At 36.1% G+C, this 27649-nt stretch overlaps 1 protein-coding gene across 1 annotated transcript in view; it reads right to left on the reverse strand.

The window, feature by feature from the left end:
- Positions 1 to 27649, reverse strand: part of LOC149551723 (Rhomboid-related intramembrane serine protease family protein) — a 172218-nt gene that overhangs the window by 42229 nt on the left and 102340 nt on the right. Inside the window, exons 2-6 of the mRNA XM_089787236.1 lie at positions 20795 to 20919; positions 20578 to 20663; positions 20318 to 20358; positions 20001 to 20167; positions 19811 to 19873 (exon numbers count right to left, since the gene is read on the reverse strand). Of these exons, the coding sequence (XP_089643362.1) occupies positions 19811 to 19873; positions 20001 to 20167; positions 20318 to 20358; positions 20578 to 20663; positions 20795 to 20919 (482 nt within the window). The remainder of the gene's footprint in view (positions 1 to 19810; positions 19874 to 20000; positions 20168 to 20317; positions 20359 to 20577; positions 20664 to 20794; positions 20920 to 27649) is intronic.

Genomic DNA, 27649 nt, shown 5'->3' on the forward strand with positions numbered 1-27649 from the left:
ATTAACCATTGGGATAGCCACATGTAGAGTATGAGCTCCTAAACCATCTCTAATAATTTAAGTGAACTTTTGAGCGAGCTTTGGTTTTTTTTCCTTACCAATTCAACCTAGGAATGCATCAATGTCCTCAATTGGTTGTACATCTTCTACCTTCATCTGCATGCTCTCCTTCAACCAATTAGTGACTACAAACAACTCCATTTCATCCTTAAGCCGATTTTCCTCATCGAGTCCCCTCAAAGCTGAAATAATCTCCCCATCAATCTCTTGTTCATTGGGACTAGGGTTTCTCATTCTTCCCTCAAACCACCCTCTAACTCTTTGGTAGGAGACTCTAATTGATGTTCTTCAATCTCTTGTTGTGAGATTGTGAGGATGACTCATCTTGATCCACTCAAGGTAGTATATCCATGTTACCATCTTGTCTTGATTCCTCTTACTTATCATGCATATCAATCTTCGTAACAGATTGTTGTGAGGTTTTCACACCATCGCCCCAAATCTTGGAGACCCTCCTTTTTTTTAATCGCCTTGGCAAATTTTTGGATTGTCCAACAATTTTGATTTTTTTGAGAGTTTTGAGTCTTGGACACCATCAAGCCAAATGGGGAGAGGGCTAGGTTTATTTTCACCTAGTTTCAACTTGATTTTCCAAAACAACCAATTTCATCCTTAGGTCGGACAAAATTTCAAGAGGCAACGCTTGGCAGGATAAAATTGTAAACTTGTACTTAATCGATTTCTTTTGAAAATTTGGATATAACTGTGTGAACTTAGATAATTTCCAAAAAATGAAATTTTGTTAGATTTGAGTTTTGGAAAATCTTAAATTTTTCTTTAGTGAAAAAAATTAATTTTGTGGAGATGAAGTCAAATTGCAAAATTGTTTTAGACCCTAGAAATGATTTTGTTTTTGTCAAAAAAAATTAAATGGCATAGCAAAATCGATTTGGATAAAAATTGCAAAAATTGGCTTTAATGGATTAAAATTGCCTTGAAAAAATTTAAGCCTTTAATGAAATTGGTAATTTAATATTGAAAAATGGCTTTTGGTTAGCCAAAATCGGGTTTTAATGACATATTAATTACTAAATCCTCATTAAATGGGAGTATTTAACACCTCCAAGGCATTATTTAATTTCTTTTTGCAATTTGGAACTAATTGGCAATTTTAAAAAGTAAATTTCATCTTGGCAAAGTTAATTTTGGGCTAAGCATTTAATTGGGGGCCATGCCTTGTGTTCTAATTAATTTATTTTTGCTCCTAGGGCCCCAGTTCGCCAGCTTGGAGGAGTGGAGGGAAAATGGTATAAGAGGGCTCCTCCCTCTCCCATTTTCTTCATTCCTCACAGCCTTCTCTTGCTTGGCGATTTTTTTTTTGGAGCATGCTTTCTTCTCTTGCTTGGCAAATTTTCTAAGGAAGCAGATTTTCAGACCTTGGGCGATTCTTTTTTCTTGCAAGGGCAGTTTTTCTTCCTCCTTGGGCAATTTTTGAGAGGGCAGATTGGCATTATTTTTGGCGATTTTTCCATGCTTGGGCAGAATTTCCATATTTGGCGAATTTTCTAAGGGGCAGATCTGTAACTTCTTCTATGTTTGGCAATTTTTTCAAGTTTCAAGAGTTTGAAATTCTGATTTGCAAAAGGGTAAATATGAAATTCTCAAGTCTGATCCTAAATTCCAAAAGAAAGATCCGGCTATTGGTGGAGGTGACTTCAAATCATTTAGAGTTGAAAGGGGTCCTTAAGCTGACTTTCTTCTTTCGTTCTTGTCTATGGATTGTCTTCCTTGGTTCTTCTTGCATTCATTGTCCACCACTTTACCCTCCCATAATAGGGCGACGAGTTGGTAGATGTTAGTGCAAGCAAGAACTCTAAGGGAACAAACACTAAGAAAGACAAAGAGGATATGATGCCCAAAAAACCTTTCTTCTCGAAAATGAGGCGAATAACCGATACCAATGTCAGTACAGTAGACATGATGCAACTAAAGGTAACTTCAAATCATTTAGAGTTGAAAGGGGTCCTTAAGCCGACTTCCTTCTTTCATTCTAGTCTAAGGATTGCCTCCTTTGGTTTTGCTAGTCTAATTGTCCACCACTTTACCATCCCCTAATAGGGTGACGAGATGGAGGATGTTAGTACAAGCAAGAATACTAAGGGAACAAATACTAAGAAAGAAAAAGAGGATATGATGCCCAAAACAACTTTCTTCTCGAAAATGAGGCTAATAACCGATACCAATGTCGATACAGTAAACACAATACAGGTAAAGGATAGACTAAAGGAAGGACAATCCCCCTTGACAAAGGAGATATACAGAAAGCGATTGCACATCACAGCCCAGGCGTCGACACTTCCATTACAACCATGATGAGCGACATCAGAGCAGCACTTGATTTTGAAGACATCAGAGAAGAGGATATCAATGAGGCAAGACTTGGATCGAGATTGGATGAGCTAGGAAAGGTTGCTATCAAGAAGAAACAATTGAACACTCTTTCCTCCCTAAGCGCTTTCATTGGATTTGCAAAAGAGTATGAGGACCATGAGAAGACATTATAGGTAGCAAGCAGCATGATGAAATCGGCTGAGCTCAAGATAAAACATACACCTTGTCCTCCTATAGAGGAAGTCAATGAAAGGCTAGCTAAGTTCATTGCCTTAGATAAAAGAATGAAAGAAAAAGGGAGATTTGTATTAGAAAATCATTTAATGGAAGCCCAAGTGGCAATTTCTCTTTCTTCTAGGGTAGGACAAGTGTCATTTTCTGATTGGCCGCCATTTTGGTGCCTTCTCATTGGTTGCCCATTTTACACTTTTTTCATTGGTCCATTAACGAGGTGGCATCTTCTCATTGGCCGATGGGGTGGCAACCCTAATTAGGGTTTCTAGGATTTAATTTGGATTATCAATTTTGCTTTTGATCTCTACCATCGGTTGTAATTTTGGCCTCTATAAAAGGCCATTTGCTCTCATTTGTAAGGGTCGGAGAAAATTATTGCATAAGATAATACCAAAATTCACTATTTCTTTCTCATTGTTGTGACTTGCATAGTGATTAAGGGCCTTTGGTATTATTGCATGGTTTCTACTTCCAAAAGTTAGAGTAGATTTCTTTTCAAGTTGTTGAAGAAAATTTCATTTCAAGTTGCTAAGTAGGAGTAAAGTAGATGGATAGCTATATGGTAGCAGTAGTAGGTGTTTGATTGTTGGGAAGCCTTGTGTGGCAAACTAGTTTACTTTTCCTTTGAATCATTGCACTTGTGGAAGTGAGGCCGTTGGTTAACTTTCATTAGGTTCGATCCCAATCCATTTGCTAGTCTTCCATCCATAGGAGTAGAAGTAGGATAGTAAGTAATTTAGGACTTAGAATTTAGGAGAAGAAAGTTAGAAAACACCAGTCGTAAGAACCATTCACCCTCCACCATCACTTTCCATCAACATCATCTAGCATTCACACCGAACCACCATCTCCATCATACCACCAAAGTCCAAGTCATCCTCAACAATTTGCGTAAGGCCACCTACGTGATTACCAGCAAATCACATCGATAAAACTAAGCAAGTATCCACAAGAGTAAGGAACATTGGAGTTATTCTCATGTCTCATGAGCATTAACTTTTCAAGAGGGGAATTGTATGTTTGATACTCCGTATTGGATATTCAATTACTAATATGTTATGTAAGTGATACAAAACTCGCATCAACACAAATGAGGAACTTGTGGTGGATTAAACTATAGTAGGCTTGTGTTTCTATGCCTAGACTTAACTAGTAACTTTCTTATCCTTTATTGGTGAGATTTCATCTATCCCTTCCCTTTTCTTCAGTTTTGTCCTTCCTCATTGTTATTCAATCTTGAATTGCAAATCATCCTGGACGAGGACTCTTTTTTTGTGTTCTTGCATATTTCAAGGTAACTCCTTGTTTCCCCAATTTGTTGATTTGCTTTTAAATCCAATTCCTTGATCTATCCATCACGTCCATCATCAAAGTGTTCGAATTTGTTAGCTCCTTCACTTCTGACCAATCATGTGATTTGATTGAATTATCCTTCTCTTTCTCATGTTGAGGGTGCATATGATTGCCAATGTCTTTGACTTAATCAAGAATAGGCAAGGTGTTGCATTTTCTCATGAAATCCATAGACATCTTGGACCACATTTTTCTCTTGACTTCATACTCATATGTGAGATTCGACCAATAGTCTTCTATATCAATCTTGTGCTTGTACTTTTTTCCTTTAGATATAAGGATCTTCTAAAATAGATCAAAGTGCTCCCTTGCCTTTAAGTTCCAAGTTGGTAAAAATGGAACTCAATAGGAAAGGTCATACCTTCCCTATGCTTCTCCACTAAATATGGTCAAACTATAACTCTCACCACCTCAAGTAATAACAACTTGTTTGTAGGATACTTTGGAATCTTACAAGGCTAGGAGGTGAACCTTGGATCATTATGTAGGTGAATGTTGGGAATCGAATAAACTAGGATCTATATATCTCCACCAATGTCTTTGCCTCCTTGGACAATGTAATGTGCCCATTTTTGGCAAGTCTCTACAGTTGGCCAAGTCAGTTCATCATCGCGACCTTCATGAGTTGATAGTGAGATTTGAGTGTCTCAGTTGTGGACTTGCTATTTTTAGTAAGTCTATTTTGGACAGTTGCCATATTTGGCAGTGCAATTGGTGGCATTGGCAATTGGTCATCATCTGCATTGGATGGGTAGGAGGTATTTAATGGATGGGTCCATATTTATTAATTAATTATTGAGGATTCATTATTATTAATGCACTTTATTATTATTTAGTATTATAAAATGGAGTTGTGTAGATGAAACTTCTTAAGTGAAATGTGTGATGAAGAAGCTAAGGGCTAAATTGTGTTATAAAAATGAGCCCATTTGGTGAGAAAAGCATCCAATTGTCTATTTGATTTCATTTGTCTTTGTGAGGTTTTCCGAGTTGGTGATTTTAATTCCCTTGCCGAGGTAAAAGGGTTAGATCTGAAAGTCTGAAATTGGTGCTTCCTCTTTCTGCAACAACTGTGGCTGAGGAGCAATTATTGATTGGAGAATTTGGTGTTGATGTTCTAAAAATTAAGTTACTTCCCTATCGTTTGCTGTGGTTGGGAAGGCAAATTGGCATGGATTTTCATTCAGCACATTTGGGTTCATCCTGTGGCATTGAGGCGGTTTTACTGGAGGGAACTGGAAATCAAATATCTCTGTTGTTTCCCTTAATTGCAAGACAGGTGCCATTGGATGTTTGTATCTGTTATTTGGGTGTTTATATCCTAAGTTATTTCAAACGCGATTCTCTGCTGTGGCATTGTTATTAATGCTATTGAGTGTCTTCATAAAGCTACAACTACACAGCTAGTAATGCTTATTGGACACTCCAAATTCTAACTGTTTGGGCACCTGAATATTCCTGTCTTGGGCATGCAAACTCCTGCAATTTGAAGACTGTATGATGGCATGTGGCTTGGGAAGGAATTTTGGTGGTTGTTACTTCTGCTATAGATCGTCTGAGAACTCTGTTAGCTGGCGCGCTTCCTATTGGTCTAAAGACGTTCATACTCTAAGGGAAATACTGGTAAGTGAGATCACTGTTGTTGCTGCAAAATAAATCTGTACAAGGTCGTTAATTTACATGTACCCTAGACTCGCAAGGAATCTTGTTTGCCATCACATTGGCTACACTTTGGGCGTCATCTATTATCTCTGAGATTGGGCATTGAATGTTTGAATTGCTGGAGTGGTTTAGAGTGAGTAAAATTTTTCATTCAAGTGTATTTCTTCCCTGCTGCTGGGTATTGTTTATCTTCAGCATCATTGGGCAAATGAAGTCATTGCATATAAGCGTTTCCCATTGTGCTTGACATTCCGGGTTTCACACACACATTCATGATTTAATACGTATGATTGCAGCATTGTCCTGATTAAATGGTAAATTGCAATTGCTCTATATCTTCAGTACTTGGGAATCTCTAATTTAATTGTTTATTGTTATTTTGATATCATCTTCAATTGAGTTGTGAATGCAGAGTTTATAATTGTTATCAGTTGGAAAATTATCCGTATGCTGGCATTGCATTTACTTGTACATATTTATCCATTTAGAGACCACATACTCAGAAGATCCTTAAGATTTCAAGCTTAGTTCCTGAGCAAGATAGCAACATCCAGCACTGCAGTAGAATGAGCTGGTAGGGCTCGTCACAAATAACCTCTTCTGCAATATTTATCGTAGCACGAGTGATATACATAGCAGATGTATCATTTACCCTCATGCAATGTCTCTTTTCATGAAGTTGAAGTTGAGGATGATAATCTTATATCTTGATCTATCCCTTCCTGTTCCATACCTTGCCCTTGCATATCAAACCTATGTATTTGATATTTCTTGATAACAAATAGATCATATCTCTAAATTCCTCAACTGGATGTCCAAGTTGTCACTTATCACTTTTACCTAATTGATCATCACTATCTTAGCTGAGACCTGCTCTATGAAGTAGATTGAAAAGGATTCCCACAAATCTGTTAAGAATGAAGATTATGTCACTGTATTCATCCATGAAGTCCATATTTATGAATTTCTTTGACAACTTATAGTGATGCCTCCTAGGTTCATTGATCCATCCTTTGTTTATAATATACATACACACATCTGGTCTCTTTTCAAACATGGACTGAGCTTCCTCCTTTGTTCTCATTTGTATCGTTGGATGACAAGGAATTCCAAGTGTTTCCCTTTTGCTTCCTCTCTGGGAAATGCAAGCAATGCTTCTTTAGAAGTGTTGAATATCCTTGATTATGGATCATCATGCCTTGCACACTCCACCATGAGTTTACTGCATTGGATAGCTGGCGGGAGGTACATTGCATGGTATATTACACTTTACATGATGTTAATAGCCATTGGTGAAGGCATCTAATCTTGGGTTCCAAATATCCTTCGCTTTAACCATTTGGAAGAAATTTGAAACTCTGGATTATAGACTTCCATGATTGTATTCATTTGTGTCTTCCTGGCAACAACTCCTTTAGCCTCAACCATTATCATGTACGAAGCTCAAAGTTAGTATCCCTACAAGGAAATCAACTTGAGAAAACGATTTTCAGACATACTAATCCCTGCCTTTGTTAATGATTTCAAACCTTTGTGACTACAAAAATCAGAGCAATTAAGATGATAAACAATGAAGTCCCAAAAAAAGAAGGCTGAAAATATAAACATGAAGCTATAATTCTGAAGACACATCGATTGAGAAACAAAATCTGGTTTCCCCCTCAGAAAATAAGATTACAAACTTACAAAGGCATGGCACAGGGAGAATATTTGAAAAATCTGAAGATTAAAATCAGACTTTTCAATATAGTACAAGGGTCTAATTTCTGTGGACAATTGTCAAATCCTTATTTGGTTGTCCTCTTAAAGATTTCAGATATTCTTTGCAAGTAAACTGCCCTTGTCTTCTGGCCCTAGATCGAATTTGGATGAGGGCAGACCTTGGATTGTTTCTGTTTTTTGCTTTAAAATAGCCATCCTTTGGAGGAGGTTCTCAGACTTAAGTCTGAAGCTTATAGTTATAAGTTTCACAGCCTGTTTCCCATAACCATTGTTTACAGATTTGGACTCGGACTCAGAGAGTACTCGATAAGTCCAAATTTCCAATTTCGCAACTTAGAAAGAACTAAAAATTAAAATTTCTTAAAGAAACATATTTCTTTTATAAATTCAATTACAAAATATATTAAATTAAAAATTGACATTTTTACCAACCATGGAAAGATGAGGAAGTCCATCCTTAACTTCTATAGTGATATCTCCACCATCTGAAATAATAATACTGACAAATTCAAATGGAAATGAAAATATGTATTCTTTTTGATCTGTAACTTTAACCCATACAAAAAAGGTCCTGCATACAATCCTTGAGTGTTCACAGCTCTAAATAGTAGAGATTTCAAAGCAACAGCAATCAGAGATGATTTGTAGCAGCACAGAGGTTTGCAGAATAAGCTCAACAAGTACCTTGTTTTGAAAACTTTTGAGATCTTTGAGGAATATTAATAGAAGATTTGGAGTTTGGAGTTACCAATCATGAAGGAAATATATCCAAGTCTCGCGACTTTCAACTAATACCAACACATCACTCCAGAATGAAGAGCCATTGAAATTGAATAATGATGTGTTCACCCATTTCAAATATCAAGGAGGATGCTAAGTTGTCTTTATCTCCAGTGCAAAGTTTTTTCCACGAGATACAACAATACGCCCGATTTATGCGGGCATGAGTACAACCACTTGCATTTAGGTGAAAGTTTCTAACCCTTCTCACTGATCCATTCGGTGCATACATTTGCAGACATTACACCATGCTTTCATGGGCCTTTTTCAGTGGTTCTTGTGCTTGTTTGAGGACTCCATATTTTCAAACATATGTTACCAAAGTAGTTTGAACTACATAATCTGAAACAAAAATCTCCCTAAGTACTTCTTTGGGTATTTAAATCAATAACAAACTTTTACACTGAATCGCCAGGGAGAATACTGGCAAAGGCAAGGCAACAAGGGCGCTGAATTTGGTTAAACGCTTGCTAAGACATGTGCATTCATCTTTGGAATTTCTAAAACCTTTCCAGCATATCTGTTTGGTGCATTCCTGCAGTCAAGCCATACTCTGAGTTTGCTTTCAAATGATGGGACTTGATTGTTGTCTAATTCGACACTCACAAGCATGTAGAACAGATGCCAATGTGGTCTGTGATTACTAAATTCTTTCACGACACAAATGTCTAAATAGATGAAAGCCCCGGCCCAATTACATTAATAGTATTCAATAGCATCCACTGAAGTTTAGTTGTATATTACATTACATGGCCAATAAAAATATCTGCAACTGCCCAATAATGCCTCTTATATCTCAATTGATTTTCTCAAAAAAATCCACCTTTGTCAACAACAATCATGCCTTTATTCCTTCAAAAAAAAAATTCTTCATAGATACCATGCAACAACTGCAGATCATGGCTTTGCACCAGCCAATTGCATTTGCTTGGAAGCTTTCAAAATGGTTTCAGCAAATCTATTTCAAAAGCATCATACTATGGGAGAGGGCTTCTTTGTGGGGTAAGCTCATTCCCAACTTGAAAAAAAAGTATTCACATTGTATCCTCCAAGCAGAGTGATACGCAGAGAATTCATGTTTGATTCCTGTAGCTTATATTTTCCTAAATGTTTCCAATATTCTCGTATTGAAATCCAGGGGACCTTACATTACATTATCCCATATACTTCGCAGCTAGATTGTTCTGAATTTCCCTTCTCTGCTCACAAGCACATGTTCGATAATTTAATTAAACCTGCCCATATTTGATTGATGTCTTCAAAACCTTTTAGCGATGTATATTTTGTGCATATCCTGCAATGATTTTAAATCAGTCAGCTTTGTATAAAATTGTTCTTTTGCATGGTATATTCTCCCATGTTTGGATGTTTGTTTTATTCAGTATCACTAGTAATTTCCAGCAAAGAAACACTGTCTATTTCACTTAATAACAATAAGTTGACATTATTATTTATTCTGCTATTAGCGCATGTCGATCTGCAGCATCTTTATGGAATAGGCTTTGTCTACATTGATGTCCATAATGCAGGTTTGATGGTACACTGGTAGCCAAATACAATGATTATTATATCTGTGGCATTCCACCAGACTGATGACTGTATTATCATGGCCCATGGGTCTGCGGCTTACAGACATCAAATGCACACGCTAAATTATGCATTAGCATTAAATCAAACACGTATTAATCAACTGGTCTGTGAATTGGAGAAAAAGTCCACTGCATTACAACCATCAAGCTTCTAGATCATCATTCACTGCTACAATTGACATTTTTAAAGATACACTACATCATAGATTCTACGCACATTGGGTGTCAATATTTGTTATATACCACTCGGAATTTCTATTTAATATAGTGCATAGTGCTGCTCGATCTGCCAGTAATATTGATCTTTTTGACATATACATTACTCGTTCTATTTTGGGCATATATATACCATCAAACCATAATCCTTTCACTGAGAAACTATGGCCAACATATGGTATCATAAATGGTGTAACTTATTTTTATACTACCCTCACATAGACTTTCAGCCATCCATAGCTGTTTCAGAAATGGCATTTGGCCGAGCCGTGAAAGAAAACTTTCAGCCATCCATGGCTTATGCAATTTTATCAAAAATCAAACTATTGAAATTCCCAGAAGATTGAATCTGCTCTGATACCATGTTAAAAATTTAATGTGTAATTATTTTCTTCATCCTTAGAGGAAGACTCAATCTTCTATGTATATGATAGTGGTATCCCATAATCAAGGGACACCACCTTTCATTAGGTTATAAATTATAACCATATAACATAATATATTAATTTATATTATATTATTAATAAGAATTATTATTTTTTATTGATAAACGGCCGAGGCCTAGATTAATTATTATTATGTGTTGAAATTAATTATTATTAAGTGTTAAGCTCAAGTAGTCTCGAACCCAAGACCTCCAACATGAGAGGCTCACAAGTTACTATTGTGTTGTAGGCTCTTGCCTATTAATGATTATATTATCAGTTTAACATAATAGAGTAATTATTATATTATTATATAATATAATTGTTATTTATATAATAATTATATTTTCAATCTCATATTAAATATATGATATAATTATTGTTAATCTAATAATTATATTATCATGACCTTTATATTATCTATGTCGGCTTAAGGCATCTGACCATAGCTACAATAACATCAACATGAGTCTTTCGAACCAAGTCGACAGTCCTATCCATATACTCAATTTTTCCCATCCCTGATTCTGTCCCTACAAATCACCACCTCTGCTGGGCAGGATTTCCAGACTGTCGTTTGAAACTTATAAAGTTTGCAGCCCTGTGCCTCTGATTTTTTGTACTTCAAACTTTCTCTTTCAAGTTCACGGCATTACTTGATGGAAATTCAACCAGATTTGAGCCTCAAACACAATTCACATCTATAAAGAGTTTTTCAATTTTCCTTTTTCCGATATTCATTGTATTCAGAAATTCAATGCCTTCTTCTGAATTTGTCCTCGCCATATTCTCTTTTAATGGCATCCTTGGTCATCAAGCTTATGTTGCTTTCTTGCATGGTTCTTCACCTTTGCTGTTTGATGGCCTTTTTAAGTGCTTCTGCCTTTGTGAACACCTGCAAATGTGGAAAAAAAATTGCCTCTTGAAGGATGGGTCGTGCAACTTGATTTCTTTAAATTTCTTTTAAGTTTTTTTTGTTCCATGTTGTGGTGGAGGATTAACCTACATAAGGACTTGCTTCATTCTTCCTTTTCCTTTTTAAAATTTCATTAAGTCCCCTGAAGTAGGAAATTGCATTTCATGAGGACAAGATAGTTCTTTTTCCTTAAGTTTCCTTTACTACTGCTTTAGTGGAAAATCGTTACTGCCATGTCCCCAATTTTAGATTTAATTTTATAAATAATTAAATAAGATAATATTATTAAATAAGTAATGATAATAAAATCATATATTACAACTACTATTAATATATAAAGAATAAGAAATGGTAATAAAATATTATTGTAATATATTAAAATAAATAATAATATAATCTATTACTAATAAAATAAGATCTAAAAATAAAATAAATTAAACAATAATAAAATTAAAATGGATGAATAAATAAATAAAATTGACTACAAGAGATAATATTGTAGAAAGTAAATAATTAATATAATATAAAATAATACAAATCAACTAAATCTAATGAAAAGTCAAGAGATATGTAATAAATAGACACAGATCCTTCAAAATAAGATATAAAAGAGAGGAAAGTTCATCTCAAAAAGAAAAAAAAGGAGGAAAAGATAGGATTAAAAGAAGGAATAATGATAGAGGAAAGTAATGTGAAGAAAATAAGGAAGTGCCTTTCTCAAAAGGTATCAATGATATTGAAAGGACTCTTCAAAAGGGTTACAATTATGAATGATTGTGACTCTTCAAAAATATTGTAATTATAAATTATTGTGACTTTTTTAAAGGATTATGATTATGAAAGATTGTGACTTCTCGAAAGGATTGAAACTATGAAGGGTTTGACTTTTCACGTGAATTGTAATTATGAAGGGGTGTGACTTCTAAAATGGATTATGATTATAAAGAAAAATATAATTACAATAAGATTTCTTCAAAAGGAGGAGGAAATAAATAATCTTATATGATTCTATGATATATTATATCTAGATGATATACATATTTATATATATGCATATTGATCACATATCGATAAGTATAACTATTGTAGTATTAATATCATGCACAATAATGAGATTGTAATATCAACTATAATAGTAGAATCAGAAATACATATCTACATTTCAATCCTACTACTATATGAGTCATGGAGAAGGATGTATAGTGTTACCAAGGAAAGGCTTGTATAAGTCCAATCTAATGGATTTTATCTCAATAGAGGGTAGAGGTCAGCATTTTGTAAATCTTCATGAAATGGACTTGGACCTGTAAACTTTGAGGGAGTTCATAGATGGTGTCTAGGAAACTTGGATAACATCTATATCCTTCATCCAAAATTCACAAAATAATAATATCATTTGATTATTGAAATGACTATTGTGACCATTATGATAGATTAAGTAACAATGCTAGCTGATCCGAAAAGGGAACATTACAATTACTAATAGGGATGCTTTGAATTTCATCATGTTTGTTTTAAGACTTGGCTTTGAAACGTTCCTCAATCCTTTCAAGTGGAAATTCAATAGCAGTGTGAACAAATTATTATAATGTCTTTGTCTTTCTCATACCACACCCAGCCTTAGTGAAAACTGAATTGTATAGGAACTCCTTCTTGGCTTTGTGGTCTTTTGTTAGACATTAATAAATTTATATTATCTTATCTTATCTCACTTGCATTTGGACTTGTCTTGAATATTCATCAAGTCCCCAAAGGGGAAATTCTATGTCTATAGGAACAAATCCACACAATTTCCATTCGCCATTGCTCATGGAAATTTGACCGCTATAGAGACAAACTAGTCCCCATGTGATCCTCATTTTGCTTGATCATCTTGGGGGAAGTGGAAAATCAACCCTTACAGGGACACTCTCTTTGCTTGTACATTTACTCATTAGAGATAAATTCAACCCTAATAAGGACAAGTGGAAATTCTATGTGTCTGGGGACAATGGAAATTCTATGTGTCTGGGGACAATGGAAATTCCTTATTCATAGGGGAAAATTTGGTCCTTAACTCATCAAGTGAAAAGTTTGGCTCGACAAGGACAAAGTGGAGTTCTACAGTCATAGGGTATCTTCAATCATCAACGTGTATAATTTGTGTCTTCATGCATCAATGTGTATAATTCATGCATGCTTTGTATCTTCATGCATTAGCTTGTATACCTTGCGTATACTTTGTGTCTTCACATATTCATGCCTATGTTTTCGTGTATATTTTATTTGGTTGATCTAGAACAATAAGAATAACTATAGAGAGACAAAATTGAGGCATGTTATTATACAAACATGATTTTTGTAAAATCATTTGGCACTACTATAAGATAGTCTATAAGATCATTTCTCTAAAAGATGAAAGAAAACTTGTTGCCAAATTCGAGTATCAAATAACAAGAACAAAATGACAAGCAAATTTGGGAGGGGTGGACTATCATGACCGGGTCAAATTGGAATGTGATCACTTGTTGGGTGGTATGAGAATGTGTTCGAGACAGAACACTGCAGGCTACAATGGAGGTTGGATCATATGGCTCTGCTAGAAGGTATGATACCCATGTTGAATGTTGATCTTGTGAGCTCGTGTGCAATGCGGGAAAATTCACATTGGAATTCCAACTCCCACAATATCTGCAAGGGCGTTTGTAGTGACTGCAATGGTGGAAATCTTGTCTTGAGATCGACCCAAATAAGGGGCAAGCCCGATCAGTGATGTTTATGCCAGATTGAATGTGAGCTCGGATCATCATTGTCCGGCTCATGTCTGCAGACTGCGACTCCCGTGGTGTATATAGGGGTTGGTTTGGATGAGATGTCGAGCTAGAGGGGAAGTCCCGTGCGATTTGGATGCAAATCACAATGAACATCATGGATCAAGCTCGAGGGTATGCTCCAAGTCAATGAGAAAAAAATACCAAGGCTGAGTTGAATCCCGCGTAACGCTCGATGCTCGGATGAGAGAAGTGGATGGGAGTGAACACAACCCCTCTATGGTGCAGAAAAAATATGAACATATCTGAGTACTTCTCAAAATGCTGAGATCGCTTACCAAAACCACTGAATTTGCATTGTGCCTTAATAGGGGTGAGCTCTACTTACAGGCCCCCCACTCGGATGTCGTTGTCTCTCTATAGTGGAGCCCAACTTCTTAATGTGCTTTGTCAAGCTCAGGTACTGAGATATGGAGGTCAGCCATAACGGATGGGCAGTGTGAGGGCACAATGAAGAGAATAGCTTGGGGCTTTTGTACAAACAAGCTCAAGTTCCCTTGAAGAGCTTGTTGCACAATGAGCTTGTCATGTCCCCTTTCTAGAGTGGACATCAGAGACGATAGAGTTAGCCTATCAGGGAGTCTCATAGGCTAGCAGTGGTGTTTAGAGCATCAGTCAAGGTATATAGTGTTCGGATCTGGAGTTTCAAACAGTAGGAGGGCAGTTGAGAGCAATTCCTTAATTGTAGGAGTTTCCTACATTTTAGGAGGTGGAGATGGGTTATAGTCTTGAGTCTCTACAAGATCATTCTATGGTTTCAGTTTCAGGAGATTCAGAGACGTTCCTATTTTTTAGGAGTATCCCTAATTTTGAGGGATGAGACTGTCAGTTATTTCAAATTATCCAGCATCAGTCACAGGAGGTGACGAGTTCAGTTTCACCTTGTAGAGGTGTTTTGGCTATCAGTTTGCTATTTGGGAAATATTTTAATATATTTAAATATTCTCCTAAGTTAGCATTTTAATAATTTTAATAAGGCTAAGTTATAGCCATTTTGGAGTAATAAGGAGTTTTTTGGCCTCATCTGGGTGAATATGCCTTGGTGTAATAGCTTGTTGGAAAGGTCTTGAACTTTTCTAAATATTTCTCTTTTGACTCAGAGCATTTCGGTGAACAGATTTCTTTCTATTGGGAAAAAGGTCATTTTTTGGATACTTGACCACTTTAAAAATGAGAAATATATTATTTTATAACCCAACGCCACATGGGGACACTTTTAGGGTTCGAGCTAAGTTTGGTGGGTTATAAAGAGGTAAAGACAAAGTTCGAAGGCATTATTGACATATTACATCTTGGATTTGTGTTTTGGGCTTTGATTGAGCTTTCAACATTTGGGACGCCAAACCGACTTGCTTTGCCTGATTGGGACGTAGCGCCCAAAACATTGGTCTGGATTCTTGTAGTCAGAAGCATCTTGGAGATTGCGAATTGCTTCTTCTAGGGAATGCAATACTGAGTCAGAGTTTTAGCTGGGGTTCGGGTATTTTACCCACGTGTGGGCACTGTGCAGTTGTACGGCCGTGCCTAGCAGCCATCTACTTCTCCACGTACAACATTTGAGAGCTGGATTTTGGCCGTAGCTTCCTTCTAGGATCATATTTCACCTTCACACCTTCAGGTTGGCTTTATTCTTGGTTGTAATCATCTGGATATTATTGTAAATCTTCATCTGGTTATATCTTAGGCGTATATTCAAAAAAACTCTGCTTGAAGCGGCTTTGCTTTAAATGTATTTGGAATACATTCTCAAAACTAGTTCATGTTATTGTACTTCTGTTATTACTTATTAAAAAATCATCAAAAATATAAAACTATCAAACCCTTCTGCAACTTCTGTCTAGCTTTGCAAGAAAATTTTAATAAACAGGGAAAACAAATTTAAAAATATAAAATTACAGCAGATCAGCGGAAGAGATCCATCAGGGATCTTTCAGAGCTTACCTCCGCAATCTTGATGCACTTCGAACAATCAAATGTCGAATGTGTAGAATATGCCACCAAAGTCTCACACAATGGAAATCCCTAGGATCTGTGATTTGTAACCGATCGAGTACTATGCATTGGAGGTGGAGGTAGGTGGGCTAAAATCCCACATTGACCACACAAAGGATATTAGGCACTTTAAATACAATGTATTACGAATGGGGAATGAAAAGTGGGGGATTTGGCTCAATGTTGAGCCCTTGGCTAAGATTTGTAATTTTGTATACACTGCGTCAGAAGATTGACCTGATAAGATGGTGGGTGTGGCTACCCGGCCCTCTTAGAATACTTTGTTAAGAGGCTCTATTGCCTGCAATTGACAGACAACTCTAGAGGCCGAATTTGACCAAAAACACAATATTTTGCCCCAATTACCAATAAAAAAATGACGGAAAATATTGCAGCAGATCTGACAAAAATAATTGCAAATAATTTTTTTTAATAAAAATTCAGATCGTACTATCAAATTGCAGATTGGCCTATCCAAGCCTAATTTGCAAAAAAAATTGCCTCAAATTTGACTTTTGCCTAAGGTAGGCAAATTTATAGTCAATGTTCACCGAAACGGCCACCCGCATGCAATTGTGAGGTCCGATCTTGCTCTAAACACTCCCACAAAAATGCTGATCCCGGATCTAAATCGTAGCCCTCCAAAAGGTGAAGCAAAATGCTCCACAATGAAGACTCTTTTAGCTCTTATACCATGTATGAATTTGCCTCAAGCTCCAATACCATCTAAGAATTTGCCTAAGGCAAAAAATGAAAATGCCAAGATCTAGAAGCTCAATTGATAGCACAATAAGAGAGACAAATGATATGATCCTCAATTGACTTGATTCATGAGATGAATAATCAAAATAATAACGGGATAATGGGATGCCTAATATTCAAATGTGTACAATATAGATGTGCCTAGATATTAAGGCAATGCATGCTAGCTAGGAGTTATAACCTTTCAACTAGAAAAGGTGTGATCACATGTCCACTAAAGGTGGATCATCCTACATTGTGCAATAAAGTATGTGCAACATGCACAACAATGAGAGGATGATAATCTGATAAGAACACAAAGGTGGAGCTCACAAACAACAAAGTGGAAGGCAACAACTAAGTGCACATGGATTTCTCCTACACCATGTGCTAAAATAGAATGAAAACTCCTAGGTGTCTCAAATGACAATTAATAAGAAAATGCATTATCCTAAGTAAACTTAAATAGTGTAATTGGTAAATACTTAATTACACCAACAATATTATTTAAGTAAATACTAAATCTATCATTATTATATTATCAATAATGTTAATTATTGAGTATTACAATATTACTTATAATAACTATACCGTATCTATAGATTAATAAACATCCTTAGTATTTACAAACTAATATTGATTAAAGAAGTTGATTACTAATAATGTCCTATTTCTAAACAAACCATCCAAACTATCCAATAGTCACAACAATAAGCTAAAAGGTTGTATTAGTAGGGTGGACAAATACTCTATCACCACAGGAAAGGGAAGGAGAACATAGCTAAAAAATAACAAAGGATTGAAAGATGTAATACAATAGGCAGTTCGCTCAATCTTGCAAGGAGTAAGATAGCAAGCGAACACAAGCAGGGAAGATCATGGGTAGCAAAGAGGCATGGGAAGGGCAGACTAAATAAAAATGTTGGATAGATATCACTAGGAATGACTGTAACTGGCTGTGAAGTATTGTAGTGAGGGACAATAGAGATTAGTACAGCTCTGTCACTTGAGTAGCAATAAGATCTATGCCAGTAATTATGATATTAACAAAGAAAGTATAACTGGCTGCTCATTAAGAGGGCACCTGGTCATTAAGAGAGACAATGATTAATACAAGTTAATCAGTGCTCACCATTGGTTATGAGATGAAATGATTAGGGAGAATGTCATAGGAAAGAAACATAAGAAGAAATAAAGAATGACAAGTGGCTATATGCGATATACTTGGTTCAATGAGCAGGTTCCAGGGCCATTCATAGGATCCTAATACACTTCGTACAAATCAAAAGACAACCCAAGATGTAACATATATATATTTACTACTACGTGTATGTAAGTCTTAAATCTCTGACATGGATTAGACATAAGTAACACTGAACCATAATGGAGAGAAGAAATATAATGTATTCGAACAAATGAGTTTGGAATGTATAAAGGATTAAAACTTGGTTTAAGATGGATATACTATATATTATACACGCTCATTACTATGATACAATCTGAAATATATATAAATTATAATATATATATATATATATTAATGACTTTGAAATATGCATAGACATTATATGTATAAATGTGTGTGTAGATATATATACAGATATATATGTGTATACATATACACATCTATATATGTGTTTGTACACACACACACACACAAACACACACACATATATATATCCAAGTCCTATTACTATTTGACTTATAGAAGGGAAGTTGTAATGTCACCAAGGAGGGGCTTGTATAAGTGCAAGCAATGGATATCTGTCCCAAGGGGTCACCATTCCAAAAGAGCCTTGAGGGGAAAACCCAAGATGGGATTCGGACTTGGACCTATAAACTTTGAGGGAATCTATAGCAGTTGGTTTCTAGGCAACTTGGTTAGCACCTCCTTCCATCAATAATATAAATAGTAATGAGATTGGATATTAAGGTGTTGATGTTACATATAGATAAATTGACATGATAAAATGAGCTAATTATTATAATTTAATATGTATCCTAGCTTGAATTATTGTATTTAGGACATGCAATGTAGAGTTTTAATTAGATATGTAAAATCTATGTCTAACCTATTAGGAGACATTACAATCCAAACCCTAATTGAGAAATTTAGGATAAATTAAGGTCCCAATAGGAGAAATTACATAGGTATTCATGCAAAATCCATGTCCATAGGGACTTATAGCATTTTGACCCTGAGATACTTGTACTAGGGTGGAAAATCGACCTCTATAGGGACTTATGGCCTTTTTTACTTGATTTTTACTTGTTCTTGCTTCCCAGTAGTGGAAAACTGACCTCCATAGGGAATAATCATCAAGACTTGTGGAAAATCGATTTCCATAAGTACTTTTGGTCAACTTGATGGAAATTCAATCCTTTTAAGGTTTTATCATTTTACTCTAGATTCACAAGTAAAATATGGCATTAATACATTCTGAAGGCCAGTTAACTAACCAAAACACCCCAACACTGGATTCTCCTTTAGGGCTTGACGATTTTTTTGCATTTTTTCCCTAATACCTTTGATCTCTTAAAACCTGTCCATGCTTGTAGCCTTGGTGGCTTGAACATTTGACCACTTTGCAACCTTTTAAGCTCCAACTGACACTTCTACTGCCACAACCCTAAGACTAGGAAACAAACAAAAAAGAGTCCCCATTTGCAATGGCACGATGGTGTGAAAAGATCACCGCAATACCAACTTTTAAGCTACAACCTGACACTTCTACTGCCACAACCCTAAGACTAGCAAACAAACAAAAAAGAGTCCACATTTGCAATGGCGTGATGGTGTGAAAAGATCACCACAATACCAACTTTTAAGCTACAACCTGACACTTCTACTGCTACAACCTTAAGACTAACAAGCAAAAAGAGGGAGCTCCCATTTGCAATTGGGCAACGGTGTGAATAAATTTGCAGTAGTACCCACCATCTTAACTGTCAAAAATAAATCGTTGCAATTGCCATTACCTTTTCAATAACAAACTGTCCAAGGACAAGTACTTCTAGAATCTTTCGCCAATCCCAACTAATCTGCAGAGGAATAAAAATTTATCAAGCTCCATGACAGAAAACTAATCATTTTCACATTGAGAACTCAACTCCACAATATTAGCAAAGTGGAGACTTTTGGTTACAACATTTATCTGAAACAGCATACCTTCACAAGCACACTAATAGCAAATAGTCCAAAGACAGCACCAGATGCTCCAACAGAAACTACTGTTTTGGGAAGGATTAGCCATGAAACAATGTTTGCTCCAGCTCCTGTGACCAAGTAAGAAAGCCAAAGTGCAAAACCTCCTTCCTCCTCTTCAACAAGTTTGCCTGCAAAAATGGCTTAAAATTTACAGCTTAAACTTATAATAGCATATTATAACTGCTGACTTGGGAAAAATATGCGAAACTACAATCTCTCAGAATAGTGCAAATGACTCATTTTATCGCACAGCTAAGGTGAGAAAAAGAAAGGATTACCAAAAATATACAAGAAAAACAAGTTGCTTGAAAGATGGTTCCTGCAAAAAAGTTTGAAACACATCTCAGCATATATTATTGAAAGTAATATAACCCAAACAAGATTAAAAAGGTCCTAATAATCATGGCATTTTCGATGCTGGTAAGCAACTCAAAAAAAATCCCGAATATTGGCTGCATTTGAAAATTTCAAAGAAAGACCTAGAAGAATAGAAGCCAAAAGGCAACTCTAGTGGGTACAAAGTAATTCAAATCCTTACCAATTCATGTGACAAAATGTTGATGTAATGAACTGGTACCAGCGTGGCCAGTCATGATAAAGATAAAGCAATTTGATTGGCTCAAACTGTTCCAAAAAATAACCACTTGGCATTCAAGATCATGTGCTAAAAGAAGACCAATACTAAAAATCATAGCAAGTTTGAAAGACAAACTGACAAAACTTATTCCCAGCCCACAACCATTAGTTGATCTTACCTTAAGCCAATGATCTGCCACATATAGACCAATGTTCAGAAGCAGAATCCAAAATACTCCACTAACCGGTCTCCGACTGTTAAGAGAGACACTTGATTTTTCAAGTTCCAACTGTGACATCATGTCTGACAATGTTGTATTAGCTGGGCAAAACACAATACTGAACTCAAATATAAAAATAAACTACCTAGATGATGGCAAGAAAAATAACTTAATATGAATTTGAATGATTATGAAATCATAGATTTGATTCTTAGACATGTATTTTTTATGAATGCTTTGCACTGTATTCCCATTCGATGAAACCTTCTTTAAATTACGAAATTTGTGCCAAAGAAAAACTCTAATGTCTTATGAATCCAGTGTAACTCTGCTTCAGGCTTTTTAAATAAGCAACAATGTATATTTGCAAGAATTAGAAATAATTGATTTCTAGTATTATCTAGATATCAATGAATTTATGAAATTAATATAATAATTCCAATTGATTTGTAATAGACCATTACTTTAAGAGTTATTAGTATGTAACTGTAAAAGGGCTTATACAGATAACATAAAGGATATGCAGAGAGTGGAAACTAAGAGAGCCTGGAAATGTTGGTGCCCCTTGGGGGTCGTTATTATTCACAATAATGAACTTGAATATAAAAATAAGCTACCTAGATGATGACACGAAAACTGACATCATATGAATTTGAATGATTATGAAAATCATATATTTGGTTCTTACTCTTAGACATGTATTTGTTATAAATGCTTTGCATTGTATTCCCATTTGATGAAATAGTTTTTTACAAAATTTATGCCTAAGAAAACCTCTAATGTCTTATGAATCCAGTGTAACTATGCTTCAGGCTTTTAAAATAAGCAACAATGTAAATTTGCAAGAATTAGAAATAATTGATTTCTAGTATTATCTAAATATCAATGAGTTTATCAAAACAGTACAATTATTCCAATTGATTCTAATAGACCATTACTTTAAGAGTTAATAGTATGTAACTGTACATAGGTGTATATGGTTCAAATAAAGGAGATGCAGAGAATGGAAACCAAGGAAGCCTGGAAACATTGGTGCCCCTTGGGGGTTATTTTTTTCAAGGTTAAGTGCTATCAGTATGGCGATAGTGCCATTTATTGCATAATATAAAATGCTCGATAGCTACATAGGTTTAGTAAATACTCAAGATCTATCAACTTCCAAAATCATACTACTGCACATGTAATTATCTTGGATTCTCTACTTCAGAAAACAAAATGAAGAGAAGATGTCTAAACTAGCAATAGAAAATGAACTCTGAAATCCTGCTAAGATAAACAGATGAGAAACACCCAGCATCATTTGTATAGCAGGTAGTGAAGGACTTGGGAGTTAAGGTCTCCCATATTGAAGAGGATTTTCATAGATCATTCCGGAAGCCACTAATCATCCAAATGCTGCAAGTCCAGGGAATCGGAAAGATCACTCTCCAATAAACCTTTGAAAATTGCCTAGGATTTACGGATGAATTTGCGCTTTTGTTTCAGCTCTGCTTTTCTCTCCTCCGACCCGTTTTTGCCCTCTTCTTTGATTTCCCATGTAGTTGGTAGTTCCTTGAGCCCCAAATGAGGAGAAACATTGATCCCTGCCAGAATCAGCTTCTATGTCTTCATCATCATTAGTGCTATATTCTGATTCCCCCTCATCCAGTGGAGAAAAGCATGTGGGGTCAAAATACCATCTAAGCAAGTTGTTCTTCTGCTCTGAAGGCAATTTGAAGACCGCCCTAGCTATGACATTTTCATTGACTGTTTTGACAAAACCATTCATTAATTCCACACATCTCTCTCTCGATTCCAAGACGTCCACTATCAAAGGAAGAACTGCCTCATATGCCTGGCCATCACACCAATGCTCATCAAGGTTGAGCGAGATGTCAATCAGCCCCATTGTAGCCTCCTCATCTTCTGTAAAGAACATATCTATAATCTGCCGCTCTAAAGGCTCCTCACAGTGCATGCAGCTTAGACCTACAAACAGCACCATTTCTTCTGAGAACAAAACTTATATACAGAGCAGATTTTGGGGAGATGAATATATAGAAGAGCAAGAAGTTCTCAAAGCGTCAAAGCCAAGTAGTTCTAATCATTGCAAATGTTCATCAAATCTCCAATTTCAAAAGAGTATGATTTGAGTTGCTATTTTCCCCTGACCCAAGCTATTTGATTTAATGTGCATATGCCAACACATCCCAATCTATCACTTTGCAATCTTATCCTGACATGCATAGGATACCAGTGGCAGTGAAAAGACTGTCCTATTAACCAATGCCTTCATGAGGCTTGTGATAGGCATCAAATCAGATGATGTTTGTTATATCCTCTGAATTACGATTGTCTTGCCCAATGTGAAATGTGCCCTCTCCAGAATTGACCCCGAGGTTTGCTAAACCATCTGCCGCTCTATTGCCCTCTCTGTAAATATGATGCAGATTGTATGTATGCAATTGATTAAGTTGGAACTTGATTCTAGGAATCCATTTGTTTAATTTCCAATTTTGAAATCAGGAGAGAATGATTCCATTGATAATGATTTGTGAATCCCCTTCGATCGCTACTTTGTGTAGCTTTCTTTCAATGAAGAGAGTGATCCCTTCTTCCAATGCTCTTATTTCTACTTCATTATTTGTCGAATCCCCAAGCCCTCCATATGTGCAGAGATGAAACCTTCATTTTTATCTCTCACAATAGCTCCAAAGCCTGTTTTACCTGGATTGCCTTTGGTGGCCCCATCAAAGTTGGGTTTGACCCAGTCTTTAGGAGGAGCCATGCAATGGACATTTTTTCTTTCCTCTTTTTTGTTATGTGGCACTATGCTTCCCAAATTTTTAAAGGACCATTGTGTTTCCATGTTCTTATCCCAATCATTGTAGTATTTGATTAGTTTTTAAGTTTTTCCATTTGTCACTTCCTCATGGCTGTCTTGATTTTGGATATAAATGTGTCTGTAGTGAGGCTGGTTTCTTTGAAGATTCTTTTGTTTCTCTCTTTCCAAAGATGCCAAACAATCATTGATGGACCCACTTGCCATAAGTGTCCCCATTTACTGTATGTCTTTTTTGGCCAGGTTAAAATGAAGTTAGAGATTTTCATTCCTTGTTGTGATGAAGTTAACCATTTCACTGACCAGCTATTGAACAAGGGAGAAGCAAATGGTTTGTTGTCTCCTCATCCTGCCTACACATAACACACCAGTTAGGAACTGTGATACCTATAGTTTCCAATCTGTTACCTGTCAGAATTCCTTCGTGAAGAGCAGTCCAGCTTTCGGATGGATCATGTTATTCCAACATAAATTACAAGGCCATTTTGAGTTAAGAGTTTTGTGCCTTTGTACTTCATTTCCAAGTTTAGCATTGTATACCCTTGTTTTAGATGCACAGCAAAAGATACTATCAACCTTCTCTGAGCTAATCATTATTCTGCTTCTCAAAATATCCTCTAATTTATTACAATTTAACTCATCTCCTATCAACATTTTCTTCCATATTCTTTTTTTCTATTTCAAAGTTTCCCTCAAAGTGGTGTGCAACTTCATCTCCTATTGTAAATTCAATTGAATTTACCCATTCTTGGTCTTCAAAAGATTCTCTTATAGGTTTCTCTCCTTCCCAAGAATCGTCCCAAAACTTGGCTTTTAGTCCATTACCTATGTAACAGGACAGACATTCTGTTAGAAGGCTTCTACTTTCCCACAAGAAGTTCCAAGGGGCTGAACCCTTTGCTGCATTTGCAATGGTGAGAATTATGTCTAGATCTTCTGAGTCCAGATATTTGGCTCTAAAAATTTTGCATCAAAGTCTATCCAGCTGCATATATATCTTCCCTGCTAGTTTGACTCCAAGGGCAAGATTTTGTAGGTCCATCTTCCTAAGGCCAGCACCTCCTTTCTTTAACAAACATATTGCATCCCAGTTAATCAATGGGATTTTTCTGATGTTTTTAGTGCCTTCCCAAATAAAAAATTTAGGTCATCAAATTTTTATCCCCCTGAGTATGATTTTTGTAATGTCTCCAATTTTGTCAGCATCAGAGTTTCAGGGATCAGCCTATTATTGTGATCCTTGTAGGCTAATTAGTGTGGATAGAGGGTCTTCTGTGGCAGAGACTTGGCTTGGGAGGGTCTTTATCTTCACATTTCAATAAGCTATAGGATGGCCTTCGTTTAGCTCAGATCGGACTTCGTTTGGGCTTAGTTTTGTGTACTTACTATTTATGGTAAGTTGGTGTTGATCGAGATAGACCCTTTCTATTTTTGGAAAGTGCATTTGGTCACATGGAGAAATAATAGGTATGACTCCTATTTCAGACGGCATATTTAAATGATGAGTATTTTGGGAGTTATTATATTTTTAGTGGCCAAATTATTATTTATTATTTAATGGCTTATTATAAAGTTATAATTTAACTTTATAATTTCACTTAAGTTGGGAGTTGAGTTATCATTGGAAAGTGCCATTTATTAATTAGTTAAGCTAGGTCAAGTGAGAGAATTTAGATGAAGCTTCTAATTAATGTTGTATGGTGACGCTTCTTGAGTGAAGTTATATTTTGGCAACAAAAGGGAATTTGGAGGTTATAAATATAAGCCCATTTGTTGAGAAAAACATGCTTGGATAATTTATTTACTTTTGTTGCCTTTTGTGGTTTTTTCTGAATTCTAATTTTGGTGCCCTTGCTATAAAGTATAAGGGTCTGAATTCTGAGTTGTTCCATTGGATCTAGAGCTGAAGTACTGCAGATTCGAATCTGAATTTTGGTTTAAGGTTGGCTTGCAATTTGCTGCTGTTGTATAGCATTTTGCATATCTCCTACTGTTTTACTGTGGCTAAGGAGAGCTTTGTTGTTGAAGAATTGTGAATTGTGTGATTTGGATTATATTTCTCTCCTACTGTACTTGTTGTGTCTAAGGAGATTGTGTTTGCTGGAGGTAACCTGTGGATCTATGGAAGAGGGATTTTGTGCACTGATGTAGAAATTGATAGAGTTCAAAATTGGATCTGTGAGACTAGCATTGGAATTATTGCTGCAAGTTGACTACAGCTGGGAATTTCAGGTTTCATATTACTTGTTAAGACTCTTGTGTAAGGTTATTAAAATCGTATGAATAAGATTGCACTTGAAATTCATTTCAGAACTGGTTGCTATTTACTCTATATGCAGAATTGACATAATATAGTTGGCAAAAATTGATGATCATTTATGTATTGAGCACATTGGATCTAATTGCTAACATATTTTCAACGCTATCATTTCTTTCTTATATTTATGTATGCAAAATTCCAAAGTATAAACAAGCAAAAAGATGTATGAAATCTGAAATCTATCAACATATCCAATGGTAATAAGTTTGCTTGCCAAGTGTTTGACATAATGTCAAATGAGTAAATAACGAAGAAAATTAGAATTATTCTGGTCATAACTGGCTGGGGTTATTACAATGGTATCAGAGCGGTTTCTTGCTAGCCTACAGCAATTTGGCTCAGTTTGATTGGTACATTGTTTTGGAGATTCGATTTTCAGCATTATGGATGGTGATAGGAGGTTTGGTATCCATTATACCCGCAAAGGGCGTACTTCTCCACCTAGGGATGGAGAATCTGAGCTACGAGGTTAAACAGTTGGATGAGCTAGTGAATGAGCTGAATCAAAATCATAAAAGGATGACCCAACTGATTTTGAATCCGAGATTTGAGCAGAGCATCATATCGCTTTTTCGAAGGGCAAAATGTAATGATAGAATTGCAGCTACAAAGGACATTTCTAATGGGACACCGCATGAGTTGGGAACAATAGAGGAGGAATGTGATGAGAATTCATGTCAGGTTGAGTTAGATGATGCAGTTGTTGGCATGAGTTCCTAGGATCATGTATTTGATGGTGATGCAACGGTAGTGGGAGTACGAGCATGCAGGGATACTGTCATATCAAAAACCACTTCTATGTTAGTTGAGTCATCTAGCCAGGAGTTTAGTGGTATGCATGCAGTTGTAGATGTGTGCTCTGATGACAGTACACGTTATTGATGATGAGGTGAGTGATGTAGAGACAAAGTTTGGTTATACTACTTATCAACATAGTGTTGATACTCAGTTCGTGGACAATCCTATGTTCGACATGGATTCAGCATTGTCTTATGACAATCCCCTTTTTGAGATTGATGTTGATCATTCACTTAAGTGGAGTTGGACTCAGTTTTCACCATCCGTAAACACGATTCAATTTCCTATAGCCACAATTAGTGATATTTTTGTAGCCACAGATTTTGATGAGGATGTAGTTACCGGTACAATTGCCATGAGTGCATATGGTTCTCTTGTAGCTATGTCATTTTCTAGGATTATTGGTGATGATCACGATTCTAGTCCAATATATTATATGAATGGTTACGGGGAAGAAGAGTATGCTAAGATCTCCTATAGAGTTATCTTTTGGTGATGCCCCGACTTTCACATCATCAACACAGGTGTTGGGTGCTATATTGCAGGCGATGTTGATGGACTTGATGATATTGGCTTGCAGTTGGTTCTATGTTGAAAGGTATACGACATACTTCTTCATTTGGGATCCAAGTGGAGGTTGGAGTTCACTGTGTTGCCGGATTGCTTGAGGACAAGCAATCTTCGGGAGGGAGGACTATAATGTCCCCATTTTTGTCAGCATTAGAGTTTCAGGGATTAGCCTATTATTGTGATCCTTGTAGGCTAATTAGTGTGGACAGAAGGTCTTTTGTGCCAAAGACTTGGCTTAGGAGAGTCTTATCTTCTCCACATTTCAGTAAGCTCCAGGTTGGCCCTCGTTTGGCTCAAATCGAAC

This window comes from Cupressus sempervirens, chromosome 6 (assembly GCF_028749045.1).
Source record: "Cupressus sempervirens isolate cs-2001-9-10 chromosome 6, ASM2874904v1, whole genome shotgun sequence".
Classification (NCBI taxonomy): domain Eukaryota; kingdom Viridiplantae; phylum Streptophyta; class Pinopsida; order Cupressales; family Cupressaceae; genus Cupressus; species Cupressus sempervirens.